Source organism: Cherax quadricarinatus, chromosome 3 (assembly GCF_038502225.1).
Source record: "Cherax quadricarinatus isolate ZL_2023a chromosome 3, ASM3850222v1, whole genome shotgun sequence".
Classification (NCBI taxonomy): Eukaryota; Metazoa; Arthropoda; class Malacostraca; order Decapoda; family Parastacidae; genus Cherax; species Cherax quadricarinatus.
The window spans coordinates 50929022-50956933 of NC_091294.1; the positions used below are offsets into that span (position 1 = coordinate 50929022).

The 27912-nt window shown below is 39.7% G+C and overlaps 1 protein-coding gene across 1 annotated transcript; it reads right to left on the reverse strand.

Annotated features, from left to right (window-relative positions):
• Positions 1 to 324: 324 nt before the first annotated feature.
• On the reverse strand, positions 325 to 27062 carry LOC138853684 (uncharacterized). Its single transcript, XM_070091791.1, has 3 exons — positions 26988 to 27062; positions 19095 to 19196; positions 325 to 1202 (listed from the first exon to the last, which is right to left on the reverse strand). Exons 1-3 carry the CDS (start codon positions 27045 to 27047, stop codon positions 801 to 803), a joined length of 564 nt encoding a protein of 187 aa, XP_069947892.1. The 5' UTR covers positions 27048 to 27062; the 3' UTR covers positions 325 to 800.
• Between the last annotated feature and the right edge of the window lie 850 nt (positions 27063 to 27912).

Here is a 27912-nt window from a genome sequence, read left to right on the forward strand (position 1 = left end):
TATTCCTGTCACCTGTCAATAGCTTGTACATACTTGTCCAGTGGTATATACACACTTGTCCAATGGTATGTATACACCTGTACAGTGGTACGCACATAGTACTTGCCTAGTGGTATGTACACGCCTGCACAGAGGTATATGTACACTTGTCCAGTGGTATGTACTTTTACTCCTTTTCAATGTGATATATGAAGGAGGATCCTCGCCTTGCTGGGTTTAATCACACAACTCTGTGTAGTCGTAATACAAAACTTACATTCATTTATTCGTTTCCGAAGTAAGAACATCTTTTTCTAGTCAGTTACATTTGGTCAATAAATGACATTTTAATTCAAAAGATTTATTGACAGGCACATGAGGCGAATACAGAACAAACTACCTTTTTTTTTACACTTTCAGCCATTATGACACAAAATAATTCACTACTTACGGAAATCAGCTATTATATTGTATATTTTCACACTATACTTGTTAATAGCCTTTGTAAGTTAACAGAATTATTATAACCCTAACGCTAGAAATTACAACTATAAGTTTGGATGTGGAGAGCGTTAAAGGATGATCCCTAAGTTTGGTGAGGATCTCACAGTCTCATGCTCTAAGCAACCCCTCCACAACATGCTCAATGAACATGCAACTCTCCACACAATAAATGATGAATGCGTTTTTTCATGTGCATTATTCTGTGTAAATCTAACGGGTAGATGGTGTGGCACCAGCTGCAGGTGTGGTCAGGTAAGGGAGGTGTCGAGGGCACACCTGAGAGTGTCACCAACGCTCCCAGGAGTGTTAATAATACTTTACTGACTAACAGATTCTTCAGGGAAGTCGAAGCCACAGCCCCAGGTCTTCTGCAGGAGGTCATTCAATTCCGCGTCACTCAGAGTGCACTTGTTGAAGACCTTTTTGCAGACGGCAGCGTTGCGAGTCTTCTTGCCGATATCTGTGGCGTAGACAAAGGCGGCGTTGTAAGAAGTAATCTTCTCGTTGCTGTTGGTGAATAACTTAGTTAGAAGTTTCTCCTCCAGGGTACGGGATGTTTCCTCCTTCGTCTGCAGTTGACACAACATCTTACGAATACATCCGTCTTGGTCGACTTCACTCACGGAGGACAGCAAGACTTTCTCTTCTTCCTGAGCTGGATCATCAACTGAACGCTTCCCGAAAACTAGTCCACTTCCAAGCTTGACTGCCAACAAGGCCTGTGAGGTAACAAACCAGTGTTAGATAATCCATATTATGGCAAAAACTACTTCACATCCAGAAAATAAAACAAAACGTGAGTAAATGTCTTTCATCTTCGCACTGAAGCCGGCTTTTGCTGATTGAAGAGGACTCGGCGTGAAGCCGAAATATACAGTAATCAACTTACCATCTGTTTCACTTCCTCCGAGTGGTTTATTATACTGTGTTGGAATATTATTATTTATTATTATTAAAGATTCGCCGGAATTCTCCCGGCCCGGGCCTTTTCCAAGTGGTGGCCCGGCCTTGGCTCCCTCTTTAGGGGCTGTCTGAGACCTAAGTCTCCCATGGGAGGAGGCACAAGTACCTCCTCATCTTTGGGACCAACTGTCCCCAGGCCTAGCCACAAGCTAGGCCTGGTCTGTCATCCCCGCCCCAAGGGGGACAGTCTTGTGAGCTGTAAGCTCGGGCTCAGGCACCTACCCTACCCTAGAAGGGTTAGGCATGGTATCGATTTTGGAATATTATACTATCATCATAATAAGCTACAGAAATGTAATCTATAAACTGGTATAGAAAGTAATTATGTTATTTTATTTACAGAAACATAAAACACACCTCAAGCCTTTAATTACCACGAAAGTGACTCTTATTGTGTAAACACTGATACATACCTTTCAGCATATATTATATATATATATATATATATATATATATATATATATATATATATATATATATATATATATATATATATATATATATATATATATATATATATATATATATATAATATATATATATATATATATATATATATATATATATATATATATATATATATATATATATATATATATATATATATATATATATATATATATATATATATACGTATATGTTGTGCCGAATATGTAAAGCTGGTCAATTAGCAAGAACTCATTTAAAATTAAGTCATTTCTAAAATATTCTCTTATACTTTTAAAGATATATTTTTTCATTAATGTTAATGTAAAAAATTTTAATTTTGCTCCAAAAGAATCTTAGAAAACTTACCTAACCTTATTATAACAAGAACAATTTATTTTAGCCTAACCCAACTAAATATATTTTTGATTTGTTTACAGTAATTTAGTACTAAACAAACACAGTGAAATGTATTTTTTTCGTTAGGTTCAGAATGATTTTGGCGTAATTATTGCATACACAAATTTTCGCTTGTCCTATATGGCAAGATGAGAGTTGCTATTTAAGCCAAGATCGCAAGTTCTGCCTATTCGGCACGACATATATATATATACATATATATGTATGTATATATATATATATATATATATATATATATATATATATATATATATATATATATATATATATATATATATATATATATATATATATATATATATATATATGTCGTGCCGAATATGTAAAACTAGTCAATTAGCAAGAACTCATTTAAAATTAAGTCCTTTCTAAAAATTTCGCTTATACGTTTAAAGATATATTTTTTTAATTTGTGTTGATGTAAAAAATTTTAATTTTGCACCAAAAGGAACTTTGAAAACTTACCTAACCTTATTATAACAAGAACAATTTATTTTAGCCTAACCCAACTATATATATTTTATATTTGTTTACAATAATTTAATAATAAACAAACACAGAGAAATATATTTTTTTCGTTAGGTTCAGAATGATTTTGGCTAAATTATTGCATACACAAATTTTCGCTTGTCCTATATGGCAAGATGAGAGTTGCTATTTAAGCCAAGATCGCAAGTTCTGCCTATTCGGCACGACATATATATATATATATATATATATAATATATATATATATATATATATATATATATATATATATATATATATATATATATATATATATATATATATATATATATATATATATATATATATATATATATGTATGTCGTGCCGAATATGTAAAACTGGTCAATTAGCAAGAACTCATTTAAAATTAAGTCCTTTCTAAAATTTTCTCTTATACGTTTAAAGATATATTTTTTTCATTAATGTTAATGTAAATTTTTTTAATTTTGCAGCAAAAGAATCTTAGAAAACTTACCTAACCTTATTATAACAAGAACAATTTATTTTAACCTAGCCCAACTAAATATATTTTAGATTTGTTTACAATAATTTAATACTAAACAAACACAGAGAAATATATTTTTTTCGTTAGGTTCAGAATGATTTTGGCGAAATTATTGTATACACAAATTTTCACTTGTCCTATATGGCAAGATAAGCGTTGCTATTTAAGCCAAGATCGCAAGTTCTGCCTATTCGGCACGACATATATATATATATATATATATATGTTTCGCCCTAAGCGAAACAAAGCTGAAGGGGGTAGGGGAGTTTCGGTGGGGGGAAATAAATGGGATTAAATCTGGAGTATCTGAGAGAGTTAGAGCAAAGGAAGGGGTAGCAGTAATGTTGAAGGATCAGTTATGGAAGGAGAAATGAGAATATGAATGTGTAAATTCAAGAATTATGTGTGGGTAGCGTGACAGTGTCAGCGTGCCTCGTTGTGCTCGGGTTTTCTGGTGTTTTCACGGTGGCTCTTACGTGCTAGAACTTTAATTTGTGTCATCAATCCTATACGATACATCCCTCTAGCGCCTGGAACCAATCTTGGGCGGAAAACATTATATACTGAGTCAAAAAAGGAGAATTAGTGTGCACTACCTAGCAGAGTTTACTGCCAGAGAGGAATCATAGGCCTGTGTCCCGTGTGAAAAAATAATAATAATTGAACTTTGTGTCAGAGGAAAGAAAGTCTCCCTGAAAACATTGAGTATACATAGTGTATAGTGTATACTACAGTGGCTCCCTAGTATATTGATGATAAAGGCTAAAGTGTCATTTGAAAACAGGTGAATTTGTAAATGAAGTGATAAGCCTATAGAGGCAGGTGCCAGAAGTCGCCAGAAACTTACCACAGGTCAGCTGTTTTTAATAATCTTCCTGGCCTGCTAGTGTACTCGCATATAATCTAGTGATACCAGTGAATAGCAGAATACAGTGTTGTAGTAGCAACTAACCAATATTATAATGGTACTTAGTGGAGTGGAGTGACTTTCATTAGTTTCTTTTTTCTTGAAATACCAGACGTATACTGTGAATTTCATATAACCTGTAGTTACCAGCGGTCGCAATATACACAACGAGAAGCAATTATTACTACAGAAAAAGCGTCCTTCCTCCAAAATTTGCACCAGTCAACTATAGTGATAATATAGCATTTATGGTGGTGGAGACGGAAAAAAAAATAGAAAAGCTAGATACAGCGATTGATAAACAAGGGTGGAGGTCGACCGTTCGTCATTGTAGGAGTGCCAGCAGTCACCGGCTCTTCAACACGCAAGTTATACTTTTGTATCAATCAAATCACATATTACTCGGGTAGATAATTTCCAGTAGATCCTTCATGTGTTAGCTCAAATCACCGACCAGTATGGTTTAAATAAGTGACCCACTGATCAGATCAGATAGACTGGTCCGAACCCTTGACTGGTCCGAACCCTTGACTGGTCCGAACCCTTGACTGGTCCGAACCCTTGACTGGTCCGAACCCTGAACTGGTTTCAAACGGTTTCGTTGTGCACTACCTAGCAGGTTATTAATAGAATATTCAAGAGGTTGCTAGTAGAATTGCAGTAAATCAACCATTCAAATCATTATGAAGCTGTGTGTAGTCTGTGGTCAGTCAAACAAACGGGCTTCCACATGCATAAATTGTCATTTTTGTGGAAATTGGTGTCACGCCCCTTGTGCAGATATCCAAGAACTAGCTACAAGCAGTATTAAAACAGGGAAGTGTTTTTGGGTATGCCCAAATGAGATAAATCTGTGGACTAAAATCACAAGGGTATTAAAAGAGGTAAACATCAAAGCTGCTTTCATAGAAAACCTGGAAGCTTTCTACAACAGATGGGAACATAAAAAGTCTGGGCTGAATGGTACTACCCTTGATACTGGCCATGTAGTCAGAAACTGTAAGGCTGGAGATGATGTCCTGGTAGTCAGTAAATGGGGGGCTGATAGTGCTGTCCTGGGAGACAGTAATGGTGAAGCTGGAGGTGCTGTCCTGGGAGACAGTAATGGTGAAGCTGGAGGTGCTGTCCTGGGAGACAGTAATGGTGAAGCTGGAGATTTTGTCCAGGTAGTCGGGAATTATACGCAGGAAGGAATACATATAAATGACCTCATAGGGGACAGGAGCCATAGTAGGGAAACAAGTGTAGTCAAAGATAAGATAAAACCAATATTGCAAACTAGAAATACCGCAGGAAATAGCAAACAAGAGGACTCCACTAGCAATAGTGAGGATATATTACCAAAAACAACTGGTGGGAGCTCCATTGTTGGTGCTAGGGAGGATAGAAGTAAGACAGGGAAACATGCACCAACAGGGAATACAGTCACAGAAACCCAAGGCAAACGGAAACCAAGCCTGTGCACATACTATGCACTCGGTATCTGCTGGCATGGGAAATCTGGAAAAACAGATGGGACGTGCAACTATGACCACCCTAGAAAATGCCATGCCCATATGACAACAGGAAAATGCAAACTCCCTTCCTGTAAGCTTTTTCACCCTGAACTGTGTACCTCTTCAGTACAGGAAAGACTGTGCTATAACTTAAATTGCCAGGCATACCATCTAAAGGGGACAAAAAGATACAAAACATCCAGGCCATGGGAAAACCTGGGTAGCCACAGCCACTCAAGAGGGAGAGGTTTTTTAGTGCCAGGAAGGAAAAAAAACTGGCAGGAAATGGCAGAAATCGTACACCAAATCCAGTCATTCCTGGAGTGGAACCACAGTCGATGGCCTCCACTCCAAACCAACAGATACAGATACTAATGCCGGAAAAAAATCCCCCCCCCAGTACCAACAATACCACCAGTCCGATAACATTCTTCTTTGCAAATATACAGGGTCTAAAGCCAGCAACAAACAACAAAATACCTTTCATCCGTGGACTGCTTGCAGAGGCAAAGGCAATGTTCGCGGCTTTCACTGAGACCCACATAAAGGATCACTTGGACAACGAAATATGGATCCCAGGTTACAACCTATACAGATGTGACAGAGTGAACAGGCAAAAGGAGGAGGGGTTGGCCTGTACATTGCAGAGTCACTTGTTTGCACAGAACTGCTAAATGCCTCAAATGATGTAGTGGAAGTTTTAGCAGTAAAGGTCGAGAACCAAAACCTAGTCATTGTGGTAGTCTACAAGCCTCCGGATGCAACATCCCAGCAATTCCAGGAACAGCTGTTAAAAATTGACCACTGTCTGGAAAACCTTCCAGCTCCTGCACCCAACATCTTGTTCCTGGGGGATTTCAACTTAAGGCACCTAAAATGGAGGAATATAGCAAATAATATTGTTGCAGTAATAACACCAGGAGGCAGCTCTGATGAAAACTCACACTCACGCGAGCTTTTAAATCTCTGCACAAAATTCAATTTAAACCAGCAAATAATAGAGCCTACTAGACTGGAGAATACACTAGACCTCATCTTCACTAACAATGATGATCTGATAAGAAATGTCACCATATCAAAAACAATATACTCAGATCACAACATAATTGAGGTTCAGTCATGTATGCGCGGAGCCCCAGACCGACATAATGAGATTAGTCACGAGGGAGCATTCACCAAATTCAACTTCAATAACAAAAACATAAAGTGGGACCAAGTAAACCAAGTCCTAACCGATATAAGCTGGGAAGATATACTAAGCAACACAGACCCCAACTTATGCCTAGAACAGATTAATTCGGTGGCACTCGATGTATGCACAAGGCTTATTCCTCTAAGAAAAAGGAGGAGTAGATGTAAAACAGAAAGAGACAGGCGCTCCCTTTACAGGCGACGGAAAAGAATAACAGAGCGGCTAAAAGAGGTCAATATATCTGAAATGCGTAGGGAGACACTGGTCAGAGAAATAGCAAGCATCGAACTTAAGCTAAAAGAATCCTTTAGGAGTCAGGAATCGCGGGAAGAACTAAAAGCCATAAATGAAATCGAAAGAAACCCAAAGTATTTCTTCTCCTATGCCAAATCAAAATCGAGAACAACGTCCAGTATTGGGCCCCTACTTAAACAAGATGGGTCCTACACAGATGACAGCAAGGAAATGAGTGAGCTACTCAAGTCCCAATATGACTTAGTTTTTAGCAAGCCGCTAACCAGACTGAGAGTCGAAGATCAAAATGAATTTTTTATGAGAGAGCCACAAAATTTGATTAACACAAGCCTATCCGATGTTATCCTGACGCCAAATGACTTCGAACAGGCGATAAATGACATGCCCATGCACTCTGCCCCAGGGCCAGACTCATGGAACTCTGTGTTCATCAAGAACTGCAAGAAGCCCCTATCACGAGCCTTTTCCATCCTATGGAGAGGGAGCATGGACACGGGGGTCGTCCCACAGTTACTAAAAACAACAGACATAGCCCCACTCCACAAAGGGGGCAGTAAAGCAACAGCAAAGAACTACAGACCAATAGCACTAACATCCCATATCATAAAAATCTTTGAAAGGGTCCTAAGAAGCAAGATCACCACCCATCTAGAAACCCATCAGTTACACAACCCAGGGCAACATGGGTTTAGAACAGGTCGCTCCTGTCTGTCTCAACTATTGGATCACTACGACAAGGTCCTAAATGCACTAGAAGACAAAAAGAATGCAGATGTAATATATACAGACTTTGCAAAAGCCTTCGACAAGTGTGACCATGGCGTAATAGCGCACAAAATGCGTGCTAAAGGAATAACAGGAAAAGTCGGTCGAGGGATCTATAATTTCCTCACTAACAGAACACAGAGAGTAGTCATCAACAGAGTAAAGTCCGAGGCAGCTACGGTGAAAAGCGCTGTTCCACAAGGCACAGTACTCGCTCCCATCTTGTTCCTCATCCTCATATCCGACATAGACAAGGATGAGGAAATGGTATGGTGATACCGACAAGATGTGGAAAAAGACACTTATGTACAGTTCAGGACATTTATTAAAGGAAACGTTTCGCCACGAGTGGCTTCTTCAGTCCTAATACAGAGAAAACTAAGAAAACACACATATATATAGTGGCGGGAGTCAGGTGAGGTGATGCGTGGGTAGAGGTGGTAGTAGTAGTAGTAGTAGTAGTAGTAGTAGTAGTAGTAGTAGTAGTAGTAGTAGTAATGGAACTAAGGAGGTGAGGCTAGAGAGGGACCTGCTGGCATCAAGTAACACCAGTTTCCAGGATGGGTAATATCCCCGGTAGTTACAGTATTTCAAAATTACTAAGCAAGAGGATATTACCCATCCTGGAAACTGGTGTTACTTGATGCCAGCAGGTCCCTCTCTAGCCTCACCTCCTTAGTTCCATTACTACTACTGCTACTACTACTACTACTACTACTACTACTACCACCTCTACCCACGCATCACCTCACCTGACTCCCGCCACTATATATATGTGTGTTTTCTTAGTTTTCTCTGTATTAGGACTGAAGAAGCCACTCGTGGCGAAACGTTTCCTTTAATAAATGTCCTGAACTGTACATAAGTGTCTTTTTCCACATAGACAAGGATGTCAGCCACAGCACCGTGTCTTCCTTTGCAGATGACACCCGAATCTGCATGACAGTGTCTTCCATTGCAGACACTGCAAAGCTCCAGGCGGACATCAACCAAATCTTTCAGTGGGCTGCAGAAAACAATATGAAGTTCAACGATGAGAAATTTCAATTACTCAGATATGGTAAACATGAGGAAATTAAATCTTCATCAGAGTACAAAACAAATTCTGGCCACAAAATAGAGCGAAACACCAACGTCAAAGACCTGGGAGTGATCATGTCGGAGGATCTCACCTTCAAGGACCATAACATTGTATCAATCGCATCTGCTAGAAAAATGACAGGATGGATAATGAGAACCTTCAAAACTAGGGAGGCCAAGCCCATGATGACACTCTTCAGGTCACTTGTTCTATCTAGGCTGGAATATTGCTGCACACTAACAGCACCTTTCAAGGCAGGTGAAATTGCCGACCTAGAAAATGTACAGAGAACTTTCACGGCGCGCATAACGGAGATAAAACACCTCAATTATTGGGAGCGCTTGAGGTTCCTAAACCTGTATTCCCTGGAACGCAGGAGGGAGAGATACATGATTATATACACCTGGAAAATCCTAGAGGGACTAGTACCGAACTTGCACACGAAAATCACTCACTACGAAAGCAAAAGACTTGGCAGACGATGCACCATCCCCCCAATGAAAAGCAGGGGTGTCACTAGCACGTTAAGAGACCATACAATAAGTGTCAGGGGCCCGAGACTTTTCAACTGCCTCCCAGCACACATAAGGGGGATTACCAACAGACCCCTGGCAGTCTTCAAGCTGGCACTGGACAAGCACCTAAAGTCAGTTCCTGATCAGCCGGGCTGTGGCTCGTACGTTGGTTTGCGTGCAGCCAGCAGCAACAGCCTGGTTGATCAGGCTCTGATCCACCAGGAGGCCTGGTCACAGACCGGGCCGCGGGGGCGTTGACCCCCGGATCTCTCTCCAGGTAAACTCCAGGATTAAAGTAAAGGTTGGATGCGAAAAGTGGGTCATAATAAGCGTGTATGCACCTGGAGAAGAGAGGAATGCAGAGGAGACAGAGAGATTTTGGGAGATGTTAAGTGAATGTATAGGAGCCTTTGAACCAAGTGAGAGAGTAATTGTGGTAGGGGACCTGAATGCTAAAGTAGGAGAAACTTTTAGAAAGGGTGTGGTAGGTAAGTTTGGGGTGCCAGGTGTAAATGATAATGGGAGCCCTTTGATTAAACTTTGTATAGAAAGGGGTTTAGTTATAGGTAATACATATTTTAAGAAAAAGAGGATAAATAAGTGTACAAGATATGATGTAGGGTGAAATGACAGTAGTTTGTTGGATTATGTATTGGTAGATAAAAGACTGTTGAGTAGACTTCAGGATGTACATGTTTATAGAGGGGCCACAGATATATCAGATCACTTTCTAGTTGTAGCTACACTGAGAGTAAAAGGAAGATGGGATACAAGGAGAATAGAAGCATCAGGGAAGAGAGAGGTGAAGGTTTATAAACTAAAAGAGGAAGCAGTTAGGGTAAGATATAAACAGCTATTGGAGGATAGATGGGCTAATGAGAGCATAGGCAATGGGGTCGAAGAGGTATGGGGTAGGTTTAAAAATGTAGTGTTAGAGTGTTCAGCAGAAGTTTGTGGTTACAGGAAAGTGGGTGCGGGAGGGAAGAGGAGCGATTGGTGGAATGATGATGTAAAGAGAGTAGTAAGGGAGAAAAAGTTAGCATATGAGAAGTTTTTACAAAGTAGAAGCGATGCAAGGAGGGAAGAGTATATGGAGAAAAAGAGAGAGGTTAAGAGACTGGTGAAGCAATGTAAAAAGACAGCAAATGAGAGAGTGGGTGAGATGTTATCAACAAATTTTGTTGAAAATAAGAAAAAGTTTTGGAGTGAGATTAACAAGTTAAGGAAGCCTAGAGAACAAATGGATTTGTCAGTTAAAAATAGGAGAGGAGAGTTATTAAATGGAGAGTTAGAGGTATCGGGAAGATGGAGGGAATATTTTGAAGAATTGTTAAATGTTGATGAAGATAGGGAAGCTGTGATTTCTTGTAGGAGTGAGGAAGAGCCGGTTGTGAGTGTGGGAGAAATTCGTGTGGCAGTGGGTAGAATGAAAGGGGGTAAGGCAGCTGGGATTGATGGGATAAGGATAGAAATGTTAAAAGCAGGTGGGGATATAGTTTTGGAGTGGTTGATGCAATTATTTAATAAATGTATGGAAGAGGGTAAGGTACCTAGGGATTGGCAGAGAGCATGCATAGTTCCTTTGTATAAAGGCAAAGGGGACAAAAGAGAGTGCAAAAATTATAGGGGGATAAGTCTGTTGAGTATACCTGGTAAAATGTATGGTAGAGTTATTATTGAAAGAATTAAGAGTAAGACGGAGAATAGGATAGCAGATGAACAAGGAGGCTTTAGGAAAGGTAGGGGGTGTGTGGACCAGGTGTTTACAGTGAAACATATAAGTGAACAGTATTTAGATAAGGCTAAAGAGGTCTTTGTGGCATTTATGGATTTGGAAAAGGCGTATGACAGGGTGGATAGGGGGGCAATGTGGCAGATGTTGCAGGTGTATGGTGTAGGAGGTAGGTTACTGAAAGCAGTGAAGAGTTTTTACGAGGATAGTGAGGCTCAAGTTAGAGTATGTAGGAAAGAGGGAAATTATTTCCCAGTAAAAGTAGGCCTTAGACAAGGATGTGTGATGTCACCGTGGTTGTTTAATATATTTATAGATGGGGTTGTAAGAGAAGTAAATGCCAGGGTCTTGGCAAGAGGCGTGGAGTTAAAAGATAAAGAATCACACATAAAGTGGGAGTTGTCACAGTTGCTCTTTGCTGATGACACTGTGCTCTTGGGAGATTCTGAAGAGAAGTTGCAGAGATTGGTGGATGAATTTGGTAGGGTGTGCAAAAGAAGAAAATTAAAAGTGAATACAGGAAAGAGTACGGTTATGAGGATAACAAAAAGATTAGGTGATGAAAGATTGGATATCAGATTGGAGGGAGAGAGTATGGAGGAGGTGAATGTATTCAGATGTTTGGGAGTGGACGTGTCAGCGGATGGGTCTATGAAAGATGAGGTGAATCATAGAATTGATGAGGGAAAAAGGGTGAGTGGTGCACTTAGGAGTCTGTGGAGACAAAGAACTTTGTCCTTGGAGGCAAAGAGGGAAATGTATGAGAGTATAGTTTTACCAACGCTCTTATATGGGTGTGTCGTGTACTTAGCTCAGTGGTGACGTGTACTTAGCTCTGTGAAGACCTGTTTGTGTGCTCTCTGTGAATCTGTACCAGGATGCCCTCTCTTGAGCAACTTTACCAGCAGCTGAGAGAAGAGCTCAGAGTTGCTAAGATGGAGATACGGCGATTAACGGAGGAGAACAAGAGGATTCGTAGTAGTCCTTCTGTTGTGAGTCCCCAGGTTAAGAGGGGAGCTTGGTCAGTGGCCGGGCAACATGGAACCAAGCTGAAGATCAAGAAAACGGTTGGAGAGGCAGAAACAACGAGAAACCAGAAGACTACCGTGGAAACTTCCAACTCATTCTCGGTGCTACCTGACGAATGTGAGTGTTCTACTGGGAATGCCACAACGAGCACCAAAGAAGCATTGGCAGACGTGAGTAAGACATCCCTAGAAACCCCAACGAAGACCATCGAGAACGTCTTGACGAATTCTACAAGTGGTGTAATGCTACCTGGCGAATGTGAGTCGACTACTCGGAGCATCACGACGGACGACGCCAAGGAAGGTAAAAACATTGTTGTTGTTGGGGATAGCCAGATTAGGTACCTGGATAGGGCATTCTGCTTGAAGGATAGGAGTAGGAGGCAGAGAGTGTGTTTTCCTGGGGCTGGGATGAAGGATATTGTTAGCCGTCTCGATGACATCATGAGAGGTAATGGGAGCAATCCTATTATCTGTCTCAGTGCTGGAGGCAACGATGTTGGCAGACATAGGAGTGAGGACCTGATTAGCAGGTATAGGTCAGCAATAGAGATAATTAGGAGGAAGGGTGGGAAACCTGTCATATGTGGCATTTTGCCAAGGAGAGGAGTTGGAAATGAATGGTTGTCCAGAGCAATTGGTGTCAATTGCTGGCTGGACAAATACTGTAAGGAAAATGCGGTAACATTCATTGACAACTGGGACCTCTTCTATGGCAGAAATGACATGTATGCCAGGGATGGGGTTCACTTATCTAGGTGTGGGGTGGGAGCACTGGCCAACGCAGTGGAGGGAGCTGTTAGGTCTTTAAACTAGGAATAGTTAGTGGTATGGGTTTTGCCTATTACTAGTACTAGGAGTACTAGTAATAGGCAAAATGAGGTGGATATTGGAAAGCCAGTGGCACTAATTGACAAGGACAGTAATAGGTTTAGTGGAATAACAGAAAGGAGCAGGAAGGGTAAAGAGAGAGGAGGGTCATTAAATATTTATTACACAAATAGTCGCAGTGCTAGGAATAAGATGGACGAGTTGAGAATAGTTGCTAGTGCAGGTAACATAGATGTATTTGCCATTACTGAGACGTGGTTTAATTCAAAAAGTCGGGACATGCCTGGAGAATGTCACATTCAGGGTTTTAAATTGTTCCAAGTAGATAGAAGTATCAGGAAGGGGGGTGGGGTGGCATTGTATGTCCGAGATCGCTTGAACTGTTGCATAAAAACGGGTATTAAGTCTGAAGTAACACATACAGAGTCTGTTTGGATAGAATTTTCAGAGGGGCATGAAAAATTAATTTCAGGTGTGATATACCGTCCCCCAAATTTAGATAGGGACCAGGGGAGACTACTATGGGAGGAAATTGTTAGGGCCACAAGGCACGATAATGTAGTAATTCTAGGAGACTTTAACTTTAGTCATATTGATTGGAATTTCTTGACTGGGAATTTAGAATCATACGATTTCTTAGAAGTAGTTCAGGATTGTTTTTTGAAGCAGTTTGTGACAGAACCTACAAGGGGTAATAACCTGCTTGACTTAGTTCTGGCAAACAATGAATCCCTTGTTAATAATTTAGAAGTTTCAGAGGAACTGGGTGCTAGCGACCACAAATCAATTACATTTAGAATTGAATGGAAGTATGATAGTAGGGATAACTCAGTAACAGTCCCAGATTTTCGCTTAGCAGATTACGATGGGCTTAGAGAACACTTATCATCTGTTGATTGGGGTAACGAAGAGAGCTATCAATATGACAGTTTTCTGAACACAATACATGCTGCTCAAAGAACGTTTATCCCTTATAAAGAAATTAGATCAAATAGAAATGACCCAAAATGGATGAATAATAGGCTGAAATATCTACTAGGGCATAAGAAAGGAATTTATAGACGTATCAAAAGAGGCGAGGGTCATCTTATGAATCAGTATATTGACATTAAGAGGGACATTAAAAAGGGGATAAGAAAAGCTAAAAGGGACTATGAAATTAAAGTTGCTAGGGATTCTAAAACTAACCCAAAAAGTTTTTTCCAGGTATATAGAACAAAAGTCAGAGATAAGATAGGTCCCCTTAAAAATAGCTATGGGCATCTTACTGACAAAGAGAATGAAATGTGCTCGATTTTAAATAATTATTTTCTCTCGGTTTTTACACAGGAAGACACTAATAATATTCCGGTAATTGATTTTTATAGCGGATCAGAAGAAGATAAATTATGTAACATCACAGTCACTAGTGAAATGGTTGTGAAGCAGATAGACCGACTGAAGCAAAATAAGTCACCGGGTCCTGATGAGGTTTTTTCAAGGGTTCTTAAGGAATGCAAAATGGAAGACTGTGAACCATTAACTAATATTTTTAATTTATCTCTTCAAACAGGTGTAGTGTCTGATATGTGGAAGATGGCTAATGTAATTCCTATTTTTAAAACAGGGGACAAGTCGTTACCGTCAAATTACCGCCCAATAAGCCTGACCTCAATTGTAGGCAAATTACTAGAGTCAATTATAGCTGAGATTATAAGAAGCCATCTCGATAAGCATAGCTTGATTAAGGATACTCAGCATGGATTCACAAGAGGCCGGTCTTGTCTAACTAATTTATTAACTTTCTTCAGTAAAGCTTTTGAGGTTGTTGACCACGATAAAGAATTTGATATTGTTTACTTAGATTTTAGTAAGGCATTTGATAGAGTTCCGCACCAAAGACTGTTGAAGAAAGTAGCAGCTCATGGCATTGGGGGAAGGGTGCTCTCGTGGATCGAATCATGGCTCACAGACAGGAAGCAGAGAGTGTCCATAAATGGGGTTAAATCCGAGTGGGGATCAGTAACAAGTGGCGTTCCACAGGGATCAGTCTTGGGCCCGTTGTTGTTTATAATATATATCAATGATCTTGATGAAGGAATTACTAGTGATATGAGCAAATTCGCCGATGACACGAAGATAGGTAGGATAATTGATTCAAATGTAGATGTTAGGGAACTTCAGGAGGATTTAGACAAACTCTACTCTTGGTCAGAAAAGTGGCAGATGCAGTTCAATGTAGATAAATGCAAGGTTCTGAAGTTCGGGAGTGTCCATAACCCTAGCACTTATAAGTTAAATAATGTAGAACTTAGCCATACAGATTGCGAAAAGGACTTGGGGGTTATGGTAAGCAGCAACCTTAAACCAAGACAGCAATGCCTAAGCGTACGTAATAAGGCAAATAGATTACTGGGATTTATATCAAGAAGTGTAAGCAACAGAAGTCCAGAGGTCATACTGCAGCTTTATACATCATTAGTAAGGCCTCACCTAGATTATGCAGCTCAATTCTGGTCTCCATATTACAGAATGGACATAAATTCGTTAGAAAATATTCAGCGTAGGATGACTAAATTAATACATAGCATTAGAAATCTTCCTTATGAAGAAAGATTGAAGATTCATAAGTTACATTCACTTGTTAGACGAAGAATGAGGGGAGACCTGATCGAAGTGTACAAGTGGAAGATAGGTATTAATAAAGGGGATATTAACAAGGTCTTGAGGATATCTCTCCAAGAGAGAACCCGCAGTAATGGATTTAAATTAGATAAGTTTAGATTTAGAAAGGACATAGGAAAGTATTGGTTTGGAAATAGGGTAGTTGATGAGTGGAACAGTCTACCTAGTTGGGTTATTGAGGCTGGGACTTTGGGTAGTTTCAAATTTAGGTTGGATAAGTACATGAGTGGGAGGGGTTGGATTTGAGAGGGACTTGCACATCGGAGCTTGTTTCTTGGGTGGCATTGAAAATTGGGTTGGTCAAATGTTGTAATAAAGTTGGTAGAATTACCGACAATATGTAAAGTAAAAGGACACAAGTGCAACTAATGTGACATTTATTGTGGCAACGTTTCGCTCTCCAGGAGCTTTATCAAGCTTTATCAATGGCTTGATAAAGCTCCTGGAGAGCGAAACGTTGCCACAATAAATGTCACATTAGTTGCACTTGTGTCCTTTTACTTTACATATGGTCAAATGTTGTTAGTGGGATGAATTGTAAAGGACCTGCCTAGTATGGGCCAACAGGCCTGCTGCAGTGTTCCTCCTTTCTTATGTTCTTATGTTCTTATGAAGCATGGGTGATGAATGTTGCAGCGAGGAGAAGGCTGGAGGCAGTGGAGATGTCATGTCTGAGGGCAATGTGTGGTGTGAATATAATGCAGAGAATTCGTAGTTTGGAAGTTAGGAGGAGGTGCGGGATTACCAAAACTGCTGTCCAGAGGGCTGAGGAAGGGTTGGTGAGGTGGTTCGGACATGTAGAGAGAATGGAGCGAAACAGAGTGACTTCAAGAGTGTATCAGTCTGTAGTGGAAGGAAGGCGGGGTAGGGGTCGGCCTAGGAAAGGTTAAGAACATAAGAACATAAGAATGTAGGAACACTGCAGACGTTTCGCTCTCCAGGAGCTTTATCAAGCCATTACGTAACGGCTTGATAAAGCTCCTGGAGAGCGAAACGTTGCCACAATAAATGTCACATTAGTTGCACTTGTGTCCTTTTACTTTACATATTGTCGGTAATTCTACCAACTTTACTAGGAAAGGTTGGAGGGAGGGGGTAAAGGAGGTTTTGTGTGCGAGGGGCTTGGACTTCCAGCAGGCATGCGTGAGCGTGTTTGATAGGAGTGAATGGAGACAAATGGTTTTTAATACTTGACGTGCTGTTGGAGTGTGAGCAAAGTAACATTTATGAAGGGGTTCAGGGAAACCGGCAGGCCGGACTTGAGTCCTGGAGATGGGAAGTACAGTGCCTGCACTCTGAAGGAGGGGTGTTAATGTTGCAGTTTAAAAACTGTAGTGTAAAGCACCCTTCTGGCAAGACAGTGATGGAGTGAATGATGGTGAAAGTTTTTCTTTTTCGGGCCACCCTGCCTTGGTGGGAATCGGCCAGTGTGATAATAAAAAAATAATAATATATATATATATATATATATATATATATATATATATATATATATATATATATATATATATATATATATATATATATATATATATATATATATATATATATATAAATATACCGATACACACCTCAGTGTATTATATATATTGATACATACCTCTCAGTATATTATATATATACTGATGCACGCTTCAGAGTATTATAATATACTGATACATACCTCTGATACACACCTTCCAGTGTATTATACATTCACAACTCTCGGTGTATTATAAATTCTGATACACACTTCTCACTGTACACACACTGATACACACTCCTCACTGTACATACAATGATACGCATCTATCAGCTATCAGTGTAAATACACTGACAGGTGAGGTACATTGAGGAATAATGGATTTAAGTTGGATAAATTTAGATTTAGAAAGGACATAGGTAAGTACTGGTTTTCTAACAGAGTTGTAGATGCGTGGAACAGTCTTCCCAGTGGGGTGATAGAGGCTAGGACCTTGGGTAGCTTTAAGAAGAGACTGGACAAATACATGAGTGGGAGGGGCTGGGTTTGATTGGTGTCATGGGGTACGGGAGTTATTTCTTGGGTAGCTTTAGGTAGATGTCGTTTTGATAAGGACCTGCCTCGTATGGGCCAGTAGGCCTTCTGCAGTGTTCCTACATTCTTATGTTCTTATGTTCTTATGTTTTATCGTACTGCTGTAGCAAGACTGATAATGTACTGAATTGTACTGCTCAGGTATACACTGTGGAGTGGATAAAGCGGCAAATACAACGTGTTAATACACTTGTGACGTTGTCAATAAAGGATCGCATTATACTGCATTTGTGTCTAAGCTAAACTTTATAACATTTCTGTCCGTATATCGTAGTGATGAATGGTTTGAAAAACCGACAAGTTGAAGATTGAGACACTTATGCAGCATATGGAAATCTTTATTCAGGAAACGTTTCGCCACACAGTGGCTTCATCAGTCCATAAGTGTCTCATTCTTCAACTTGTCGGTTTTTCAAACCATTCATCACAACTGTCAGACACTGCAGCATCATGGGATCTTGTTACAAAGAATTCTTCAACACTTGTTCAACCTTTGGACGAAGACCTACTTCGACTAGTGGATGGTACCACTATGACCCCGCATCCTCCTGCTTCACCTCACCTCACTACAGTATTTAAGCCACGTCTACGGCCCTATGCTGTACATTCTACAAGATTGATGGACTGAACACATCGACTCCAGGTTGAGGGACTGATTACCTCATTCTCCTCCTCTCCTTACGCCTTCCTCTTTGTATTGGACTGATGAAGCCACTGTGTGGCGAAACGTTTCCTGAATAAAGATTTCCATATGCTGCATAAGTGTCTCAATCTTCAGTATATCGTAGTGTTGAAAATAGTACAAAATACCGAGAAGTTGATGAGTGAGGTACATGTGCAACAGTTGGGTATCTTTATTGTTGAAACGTTTCGCCTACGCTGTAGGAATCTTCAGTCAAATGCAGAGAATGTATTGTAGGTGATAAAGCTGATGTAATCAATCCATCAGTTTTCTGAACTCTTCTCCAGGCTGAGGGACTGACCACCTCATAATGTTTCTCCATGGTTAATGTGCTGATAACATCGTCTTTACTTCGTCACTTCTGCTGCATAAAATCCATTCTCTTTATTTGAATGAAGAAACCAACCGCGTAGGCGAAACGTTCCAACAATAAAGATACCCAGTTGTTGCACGTGTGTCTTAACATACATTTTAGTGTTTTATTCTATAATGTGTGGCTCTACGTTGTATTGTCATGCTTTATAACGCTTTGTGATGCTGCACTTCGGCGTATGCTACTGCACCCTTTACTGAGTGAAGTCTACCTTGAGAGCGATAAGTCCCACTAAGGGTCCTCCGAAGGGCACACTCTTGACTGTGGTCCAGCAGGCCAGGACCAACACCAGAGCAACAATACCCACGCGCATCTGTAACAAAATAATTAATTAGCACTGAAAATTTTTGAATTTTCCCAAATTCATCATGTGTAAATTTGAATAATATAATAATTGTGTATTAAAATGATGCTGATTTGACCCTTCGAGAAATTTTGTGTGAAGGAGGGTGTGCAGCGGCCGCGGAGTGGTACAGGGGAGGGGGACGCCATTTGTAATTTGCGAGCACTGGTTGTGGTGGAAAATTTAGCTAATAATCCGTTATCGAGGCTATATTGGGGCGTTTCGACCTGAATTTGTAATAGGAACCCGTACTAATGTGTCTTGTTGAAAAATTGGGACAGGAAATTTGTTATGTGTATAAAACACATCGCAACACCATTGGTTACTGACTAGGTTTAAAGCCGAATTACAATACGTACACTACCAGTCACGAATTCATATAACATAAAAATTCAAGTACACTATCAGTGTATATGTCTCTCAATGTATCTACTGATCTTATTTTATATATACCCTAACATGATGAGAGTAAGACACATGTGCAACATCTGGGTATCTTTATTGTAGACGTTTCGCCATCCAGTGGCTTTATCAATACAAATTCTAGGACATAACTTGAAGACAGTAGAACCATGTACAGAAGATGAGGTAATCAGTCCCTCAACCTAGGAGTAGGTGCGAACAGCACCATAGTCGTGGAGAATCTCCACGACTATGGTGCTCTTTGCACCTACTCCTAGGTTGAGGGACTGATTACCTCATCTTCTGTACATGGTTCTACTGTCTTCAAGTTATGTCCTAGAATTTGTATTGATAAAGCCACTGGATGGCGAAACGTCTACAATAAAGATACCCAGATGTTGCACATGTGTCTTACTCTCATCTTGTCGGTATTATATACCATTTCGTACACAACATATACCCTAACAGTTTGTTAGGTTTAAAGTCTATGGGCTGAACGAGGGTCTTCAAGGCTGCATTTCACCTGCACACTAATCACGAATATTTTAACCATAAAATATAACTTAAATGAGTGAAATACACATGAAGGCGAGTATGTATATTTCACTCATTTAATATACGTATATTTTATGGTTAAAATATACTTGATTAGTGTGGAGGTGAAGTGCATCCTTGAAGACCCTCGTTCAGTCCATAGATTTTAAAGCTAACAAACCAGTTACAGTATACTATATAAAACAAGACCGTAGGTATATACATCAGGAGGTGTATATATATACATGTATATTCACTGAGAATGTACTTAATTTTTGTAGTATGTATTCTTGTGCAAGAAAGGTATACAATACCGACAAGATGGAAGTTCAGACACATGTGCAACATCTGGATATCTTTATTGTAGACGTTTCGCCATCCAGTGGCTTTATCAATACAGATTCTAGGACATAATTAAAAGACAGTAGAACTATATACAAAAGATGAGGTAATCACTCCCTATACTACCACGATGCTGTCAACACTAACTCCAAGGCTGAGGGACTGATTACCCCATCTTTTGTATATAGTTCCACTGTCTTCTAATTATGTCCTAGAATCTGTACTGATAAAGCCACTGGATGGCGAAACGTCTACAATAAAGATATCCAGATGTTGCACATGTGTCTGAACTCCCAGCATACTGTATTCTTGACTGGTAGCGTACATAATGTCATTAGGCTTCAAACCTATTCAACTAACCACGTGTACACAAACAGTTGCCACAGCGCATATACATGAAGAGTGATATGTTTATCGGAATATATACAAAGTGCGATTTGTTGGTTAATTTGACTTACAGTTTACACTAGAGTCATTAAGGCTGCATGTAATCTGTTCACTATCAGTCAAGAATTATTTAATCCTAAAAAGGTATTTAAATCTCAGAGTATAATATAATATACATTAAGAGATATACACCTCACGCTGCATATATTATATTGATTGGTTGTCATTTTTGCCTGGGAACTTATTGAGGACCAGGGTATCAAGTGCTTGCAGGACCTGGGTATCAACTGCTTGCAGGACCTGGGTATCAACTGCTTGCAGGACCTGGGTATCAACTGCTTGCAGGACCTGGGTATCAACTGCTTGCAGGACCTGGGAATCAACTGCTTATAGGACCTGGGTATCAACTGCTTGCAGGACCTGGGTATCAACTGCTTGCAGGACCTGGGTATCAACTGCTTGCAGGACCTGGGTATCAACTGCTTGCAGGACCTGGGTATCAACTGCTTACAGGACCTGGGTATCAACTGCTTACCGGACCTGGGTATCAACTGCTTGCAGGACCTGGGTATCAACTGCTTACAGGACCTGGGTATCAACTGTTTGCAGGACCTGGGTATCAACTGCTTGCAGGAACTGGGTATCAACCGCTTGCAGGACCTTGGTATCAACTGCTTGCAGGACCTGGGTATCAACTGCTTGCAGGACCTGGGTATCAACTGCTTGCAGGACCTGGGTATCAACTGCTTGCAGGACCTGGGTATCAACTGCTTGCAGGACCTGGTATCAACTGCTTGTAGGACCTGGGTATCAACTGCTTGCAGGACCTAGTATCAACTGCTTGTAGGACCTGGGTATCAACTGCTTGCAGGACCTGGTATCAACTGCTTGTAGGACCTGGGTATCAACTGCTTGCAGGACCTGGTATCAACTGCTTGTAGGACCTGGGTATCAACTGCTTGCAGGACCTGGGTATCAACTGCTTGCAGGGCCTGGTATCAACTGCTTGTAGGACCTGGGTATCAACTGCTTGCAGGACCTGGGTATCAACTGCTTGCAGGACCTGGTATCAACTGCTTGTAGGACCTGGGTATCAACTGCTTGCAGGACCTGAATATCTGCTTTCACGACCTGAGTATCAACTGCTTGCAGAACCTGGTATCATCTGCTTGCAGGACCTGGGTTTCTGCTTGCAGGACCTGGGTATCAGTTGCTTGCAGGATCTGGGTATCAACTGCTTGCAGGACCTGGGTATCAACTGCTGCAGGACCTGGGTATCAGTTGCTTGCAGGACCTGGGTATCAACTGCTTGCAGGACCTGGGTATCAGCTGCTGCAGGACCTGGGTGTCAACTGCTTGCAGGACCTGGGTATCAACTGCTGCAGGACCTGGGTATCAGTTGCTTGCAGGACCTGGGTATCAACTGCTTGCAGGACCTGGGTATCAGCTGCTGCAGGACCTGGGTATCAACTGCTGCAGGACCTGGGTATCAGTTGCTTGCAGGACCTGGGTATCAACTGCTTGCAGGACCTGGGTATCAACTGCTGCAGGACCTGGGTATCAACTGCTGCAGGACCTGGGTGTCAACTGCTTGCAAGATGACATGAAGATAGGTATTATAATTGATGAGGAAGATGTTACTGAACTTCAGGAGGATTTAGACAAATTCAAGTCATGGTCAGAAAAGTGGTTCATCAAAACTAACGGTAAAAACTTGGATGGTAAGAAACATAGGCAATATTTTGATATTTACAAGTTGGGTTGTTCATCACAACGAACATTCACAGACTTTAGTCGAACATTCACAGACTTTAGTCGAACATTCACAGACTTTAGTCGAACATTCACAGACTTTAGTCGAACATTCACAGACTTTAGTCGAACATTCACAGACTTTAGTCGAACATTCACAGACTTTAGTCGAACATTCACAGACCTCAGTCTAACATTCACAGACCTCAGTCTAACATTCAGAGACTTCAGTCGAACATTCACAGACTTCAGTCGAACATTCACAGACTTCAGTCGAACATTCACAGACCTCAGTCTAACATTCACAGACTTCAGTCGAACATTCACAGACTTCAGTCGAACATTCACAGACTTCAGTCGAACATTCACAGACTTCAGTCGAACATTCACAGACTTCAGTCGAACATTCACAGACTTCAGTCGAACATTCACAGACCTCAGTCTAACATTCACAGACCTCAGTCTAACATTCAGAGACTTCAGTCGAACATTCACAGACTTCAGTCGAACATTCACAGACTTCAGTCGAACATTCACAGACCTCAGTCTAACATTCAGAGACTTCAGTCGAACATTCACAGACTTCAGTCGAACATTCACAGACCTCAGTCTAACATTCAGAGACTTCAGTCGAACATTCACAGACTTCAGTCGAACATTCACAGACCTCAGTCTAACATTCAGAGACTTCAGTCGAACATTCACAGACTTCAGTCGAACATTCACAGACCTCAGTCTGACATTCAGAGACTTCAGTCGAACATTCACAGACTTCAGTCGAACATTCACAGACCTCAGTCTAACATTCACAGACCTCAGTCTAACATTCAGAGACATCAGTCGAACATTCACAGACTTCAGTCGAACATTCACAGACTTCAGTCGGACATTCACAGACTTCAGTCGAACATTCACAGACTTCAGTCGAACATTCACAGACTTCAGTCGAACATTCACAGACTTCAGTCGAACATTCACAGACTTCAGTCGAACATTCACAGACCTCAGTCTAACATTCAGAGACTTCAGTCGAACATTCACAGACTTCAGTCGAATATTCAGAGACTCCAGTCGATCATTCACAGACTTCAGTCGAACATTCAGACTTCAGTCGAACATTCACAGCATTCACGTTTACTAAAACGAACATTCACTTTCATTAAAACGAACATTCACTTTCATTAAAACGAACATTCACTTTCGCTAGAACGATCATTTATTTTGTTACAACAAACCTTCACTTTCTTCAGAACAAATCACAACATTCACAACATTCTGTTTTGCTAAACTGAACACTCACAACATTCACACTAGAACAAACATCCATAACATTCACTTCTACAAAGAATCTTTATCCACATCATTCTCTTCCCTGAGAGCTTTAAAATATTTCCAACTATTTATTATTAATTTCCACAAGCCTCGTCCCTTCTGTAAATTAATTAATTAAAACTTTTTTTTTCCCGTCAGAACGATGAATCATGACGTGAACGCTAACCAGAGCAATCATTCACATTCTTACTTGGTTTCAGAGCCAACATTCATTTTCACTCTCTTGAATCTAACTAACATTTCCTGCAAGTAGAAGCAAAATACACAATATCTGTCTTCACCACATCGTCAGGGAGAAGCTTCGCTTCTTACCACAGTCAATATTTCACTCTCTGAGCTTCACCAGAACTCACATTCACACTCTCACTTTCATAGCAATTAATAATCACTTCCTCACTTTCATCAAAATTAACATTCACACACCCTCATCTTCATCAAAATTAACATTCAGACTCCCTCATCTTCATCAAAATTAACATTCACACACCCTCATCTTCATCAAAATTAACATTCAGACTCCCTCATCTTCATCAAAATTAACATTCAGACTCCCTCATCTTCATCAAAATTAACATTCACACCATCTTCATCAAAATTAACATTCACACTCCCTCACCTTCATCAAAATTAACATTCACATCCTCACCTTCATCAAAATTAACATTCACACTCCCTCACTATCATCAAAATTAACAGTCACACTCCCTCATCCTCATCAAAATTAACATTCACATCCTCATCTTCATCAAAATTAACATTCACACCTCCTAATCTTCATCAAAATTAACATTCACACCTTCATCTTCATCAAAATTAACATTCACACTCCCTCACCTTCATCAAAATTAACATTCACACCCTCATCTTCATCAAAATTAACATTCACACTCCCTCATCTTCATCAAAATTAACATTCACACTTCCTCACCTTCATCAAAATTAACATTCACACTCCCTCATCCTCATCAAAATTAACATTCACATCCTCATCTTCATCAAAATTAACATTCACACTCCCTCATCTTCATCAAAATTAATATTCACACTCCCTCACCTTCATCAAAATTAACATTCACACTCCCTCACCTTCATCAAAATTAACATTCACACTCCCTCACCTTCATCAAAATTAACATTCACACTCCCTCACCTTCATCAAAATTAACATTCACACTCCCTCACCTTCATCAAAATTAACATTCACACTCCCTCACCTTCATCAAAATTAACATTCACAGCTTCATCTTCATCAAAATTAACATTCACACTCCCTCATCTTCATCAAAATTAACATTCACACTTCCTCAACTTCACCAAAATTAACATTCACACCTTCATCTTCATCAAAATTAACATTCACACTCCCTCACCTTCATCAAAATTAACATTCACACCCTCATCTTCATAAAAATTTACATTCACACTCCCTCGCCTTCATCAAAATTAACATTCGCACATTCATCTTCGTCAAAATTAATATTCACATTCTCATCAAGATTAACATTCACACTCCCTCACCTTCATCAAAATTAACATTCACATCCTCACATTCATCAAAATTAATATTCACATTTTCATCTTCATCATGATTAACATTCACACTCCCTCATCTTTATCAAAATTAACATTCACACCCTCATCTTCATCAAAATTAACATTCACACTCTCATCTTCATCAAAATTAACATTCACACTCCCTCATCTTCATTAAAATTAACATTCGCACCCTCATCTTCATCAAAATTAACATTCACACATTCACATTCAAACTCTGACCTTCATCGAGACTAAAATTCTCATCCTCATTTTCAAAGTTAACATCGTCTACCTCACTGTCAATAAATTTAGCATCAATAACTTAAACTTCGAGGTAATGTTAACATCACCATCCCTTAAACTATTTTCTAAATCAGTTAATTACCTATAACACTAACACAATTTTCACCAAAAATAAAATCCAGAAGTAAAGCCAAAATTCTGACCTCATCTTCGCCATGGCACATTCATCACCTTCAAAACTACCATTAGAAAACATCTTATCTCCCTGATACACCCCGTCAACTAACTACACGAATACCACCTGGTGGTTCACACTTACACTCACTCATCCATTTGACCATAAACAGAAATATTAATCTCAATCTTAAAATAATGAATCCTATGATACTCCAATACTGAAACTATGTACTGTGCCAAAACAAAAGCATTCACATTGCTAAACTCACAAACTAGTATTTAGTCACTTAGCCATAATACCAACTTACCTCATAATTTGTAATATTTTAAAATAAAGAATTAAACTAAGTCTGCCCGAAATGCCAAGCCATGCGAGGCGTTCTAGTGGTACACTCTGTAATTATTATTTAACTACATGTAAACCACACAACAACCAAATTCTGTAAATTCAACATTGTAATCTTTATAGAGAATAAACTTTGAATGTGAATTTGAATTTGAATTTCCAGGTTAACCTTCATTACTGATACTATTTATAACTTTATTTTCACCAAATCTTGCCTTCGTAGTCTCACATTTTCTCACAAATTTTTATTTTTCCCATCAATAAAATTCTACACTCAGTTTTTTTTGTCTTTCTGTACCAGCTTTATAATTAAAAAGTCTGTTACCCTAAGACTGGTATCTGTAGTGACTAATAATGCGTTTTTTTTCAGACGGAGGATGGAGCCTACAACTCCCCCGGGTGCTGTTTAAACCAACCGGGTGTAGCGATTCACGTAAAAAGAAATAATTGACTACAAAAACTATGAAATGCCAGTACACTGTAGATAAGACACTCATGTAGTACGGAATCTTTTAAAATGTTTCTCTGTCTTTTATTTACCAATGACACAGCTACGAAATAAATTTAAAATTATTAATACAAATACTCAGAACAGGTACAGCAGACACAAAAAACACTGTCTTAACTAGCCGGGAAATCAAACCCAAGACCCTTATATTTTGAGTATCCTAATCCCAAGCATTGTCAGGTAGAACCAGCAACACACGTACCTTGTCTTCGTTGTATGGAAGTCTTGGCGTAAGTAGCGTGCTGGGCGTCTGTCCGGGCATTTATACCCTCTGGACAATGTCATGAGGAGGTCAAACAATGTCTACCGTGGAAGTCCGAGGAACCTGCGGATAAAATCACTGGTCGGGACAACGCCTGAGACTTTCCCAGCCAACCTTCACCCTTAAGAACATACATGACAAACAACCTTCATACATCACTTTCTCTAGGCTGGTGGCAACACGTGGTCTCGGATGTTAGTGAAGGACATGTTGCTTGTTATTGTGTGAGAAGTGACTAGGTTATTATTGTGAGAAGTGACTAGGTTATTATTGTGAGAAGTGACTAGGTTATTATTGTGAGAAGTGACTAGGTTATTATTGTGAGAAATGACTAGGTTATTATTGTGAGAAGTGACTAGTTTATTATTATGAGAAGTGACTAGGTTATTATTGTGAGAAGTGACTAGGTTATTATTGTGAGAAATGACTAGGTTATTATTGTGAGAAGTGACTAGTTTAATATTGTGAGAAGTGACTAGGTTATTATTGTGAGAAGTGACTAGTTTATTATTGTGAGAAGTGACTAGGTTATTATTGTGAGAAGTGACTAGGTTATTATTGTGAGAAGTGACTAGGTTATTATTGTGAGAAGTGACTAGTTTATTATTGTGAGAAGTGACTAGTTTAATATTGTGAGAAGTGACTAGTTATTATTATGAGAAGTGACTAGGTTATTAGTGAGAAGTGACTAGGTTATTAGTGAGAAGTGACTAGGTTATTATTGTGAGAAGTGACGAGATTAATAATGTTTGAGAAGTAACTTGCTTGTTGCTTCGTAAGTGACTAGGTCGTTAATGTGTAATAAGTAAACAGGTTATTAGTGTGAGAATTTATTATTATTATTATTAGTAGTAGTAGTATTAGC

Excerpts from the sequence above, each read along its gene's own strand:
- LOC138853684 (XM_070091791.1), bottom strand. The coding sequence starts at position 27,047 with ATGCCCGGACAGACGCCCAGCACGCTACTTACGCCAAGACTTCCATAC. Across the intron at positions 19,197-26,987 it reads TTCCATACAACGAAGACAAG|ATGCGCGTGGGTATTGTTGC; the intron begins GTACGTGTGTTG and ends ATTTTGTTACAG. Across the intron at positions 1,203-19,094 it reads TGGGACTTATCGCTCTCAAG|GCCTTGTTGGCAGTCAAGCT; the intron begins GTAGACTTCACT and ends GTTACCTCACAG.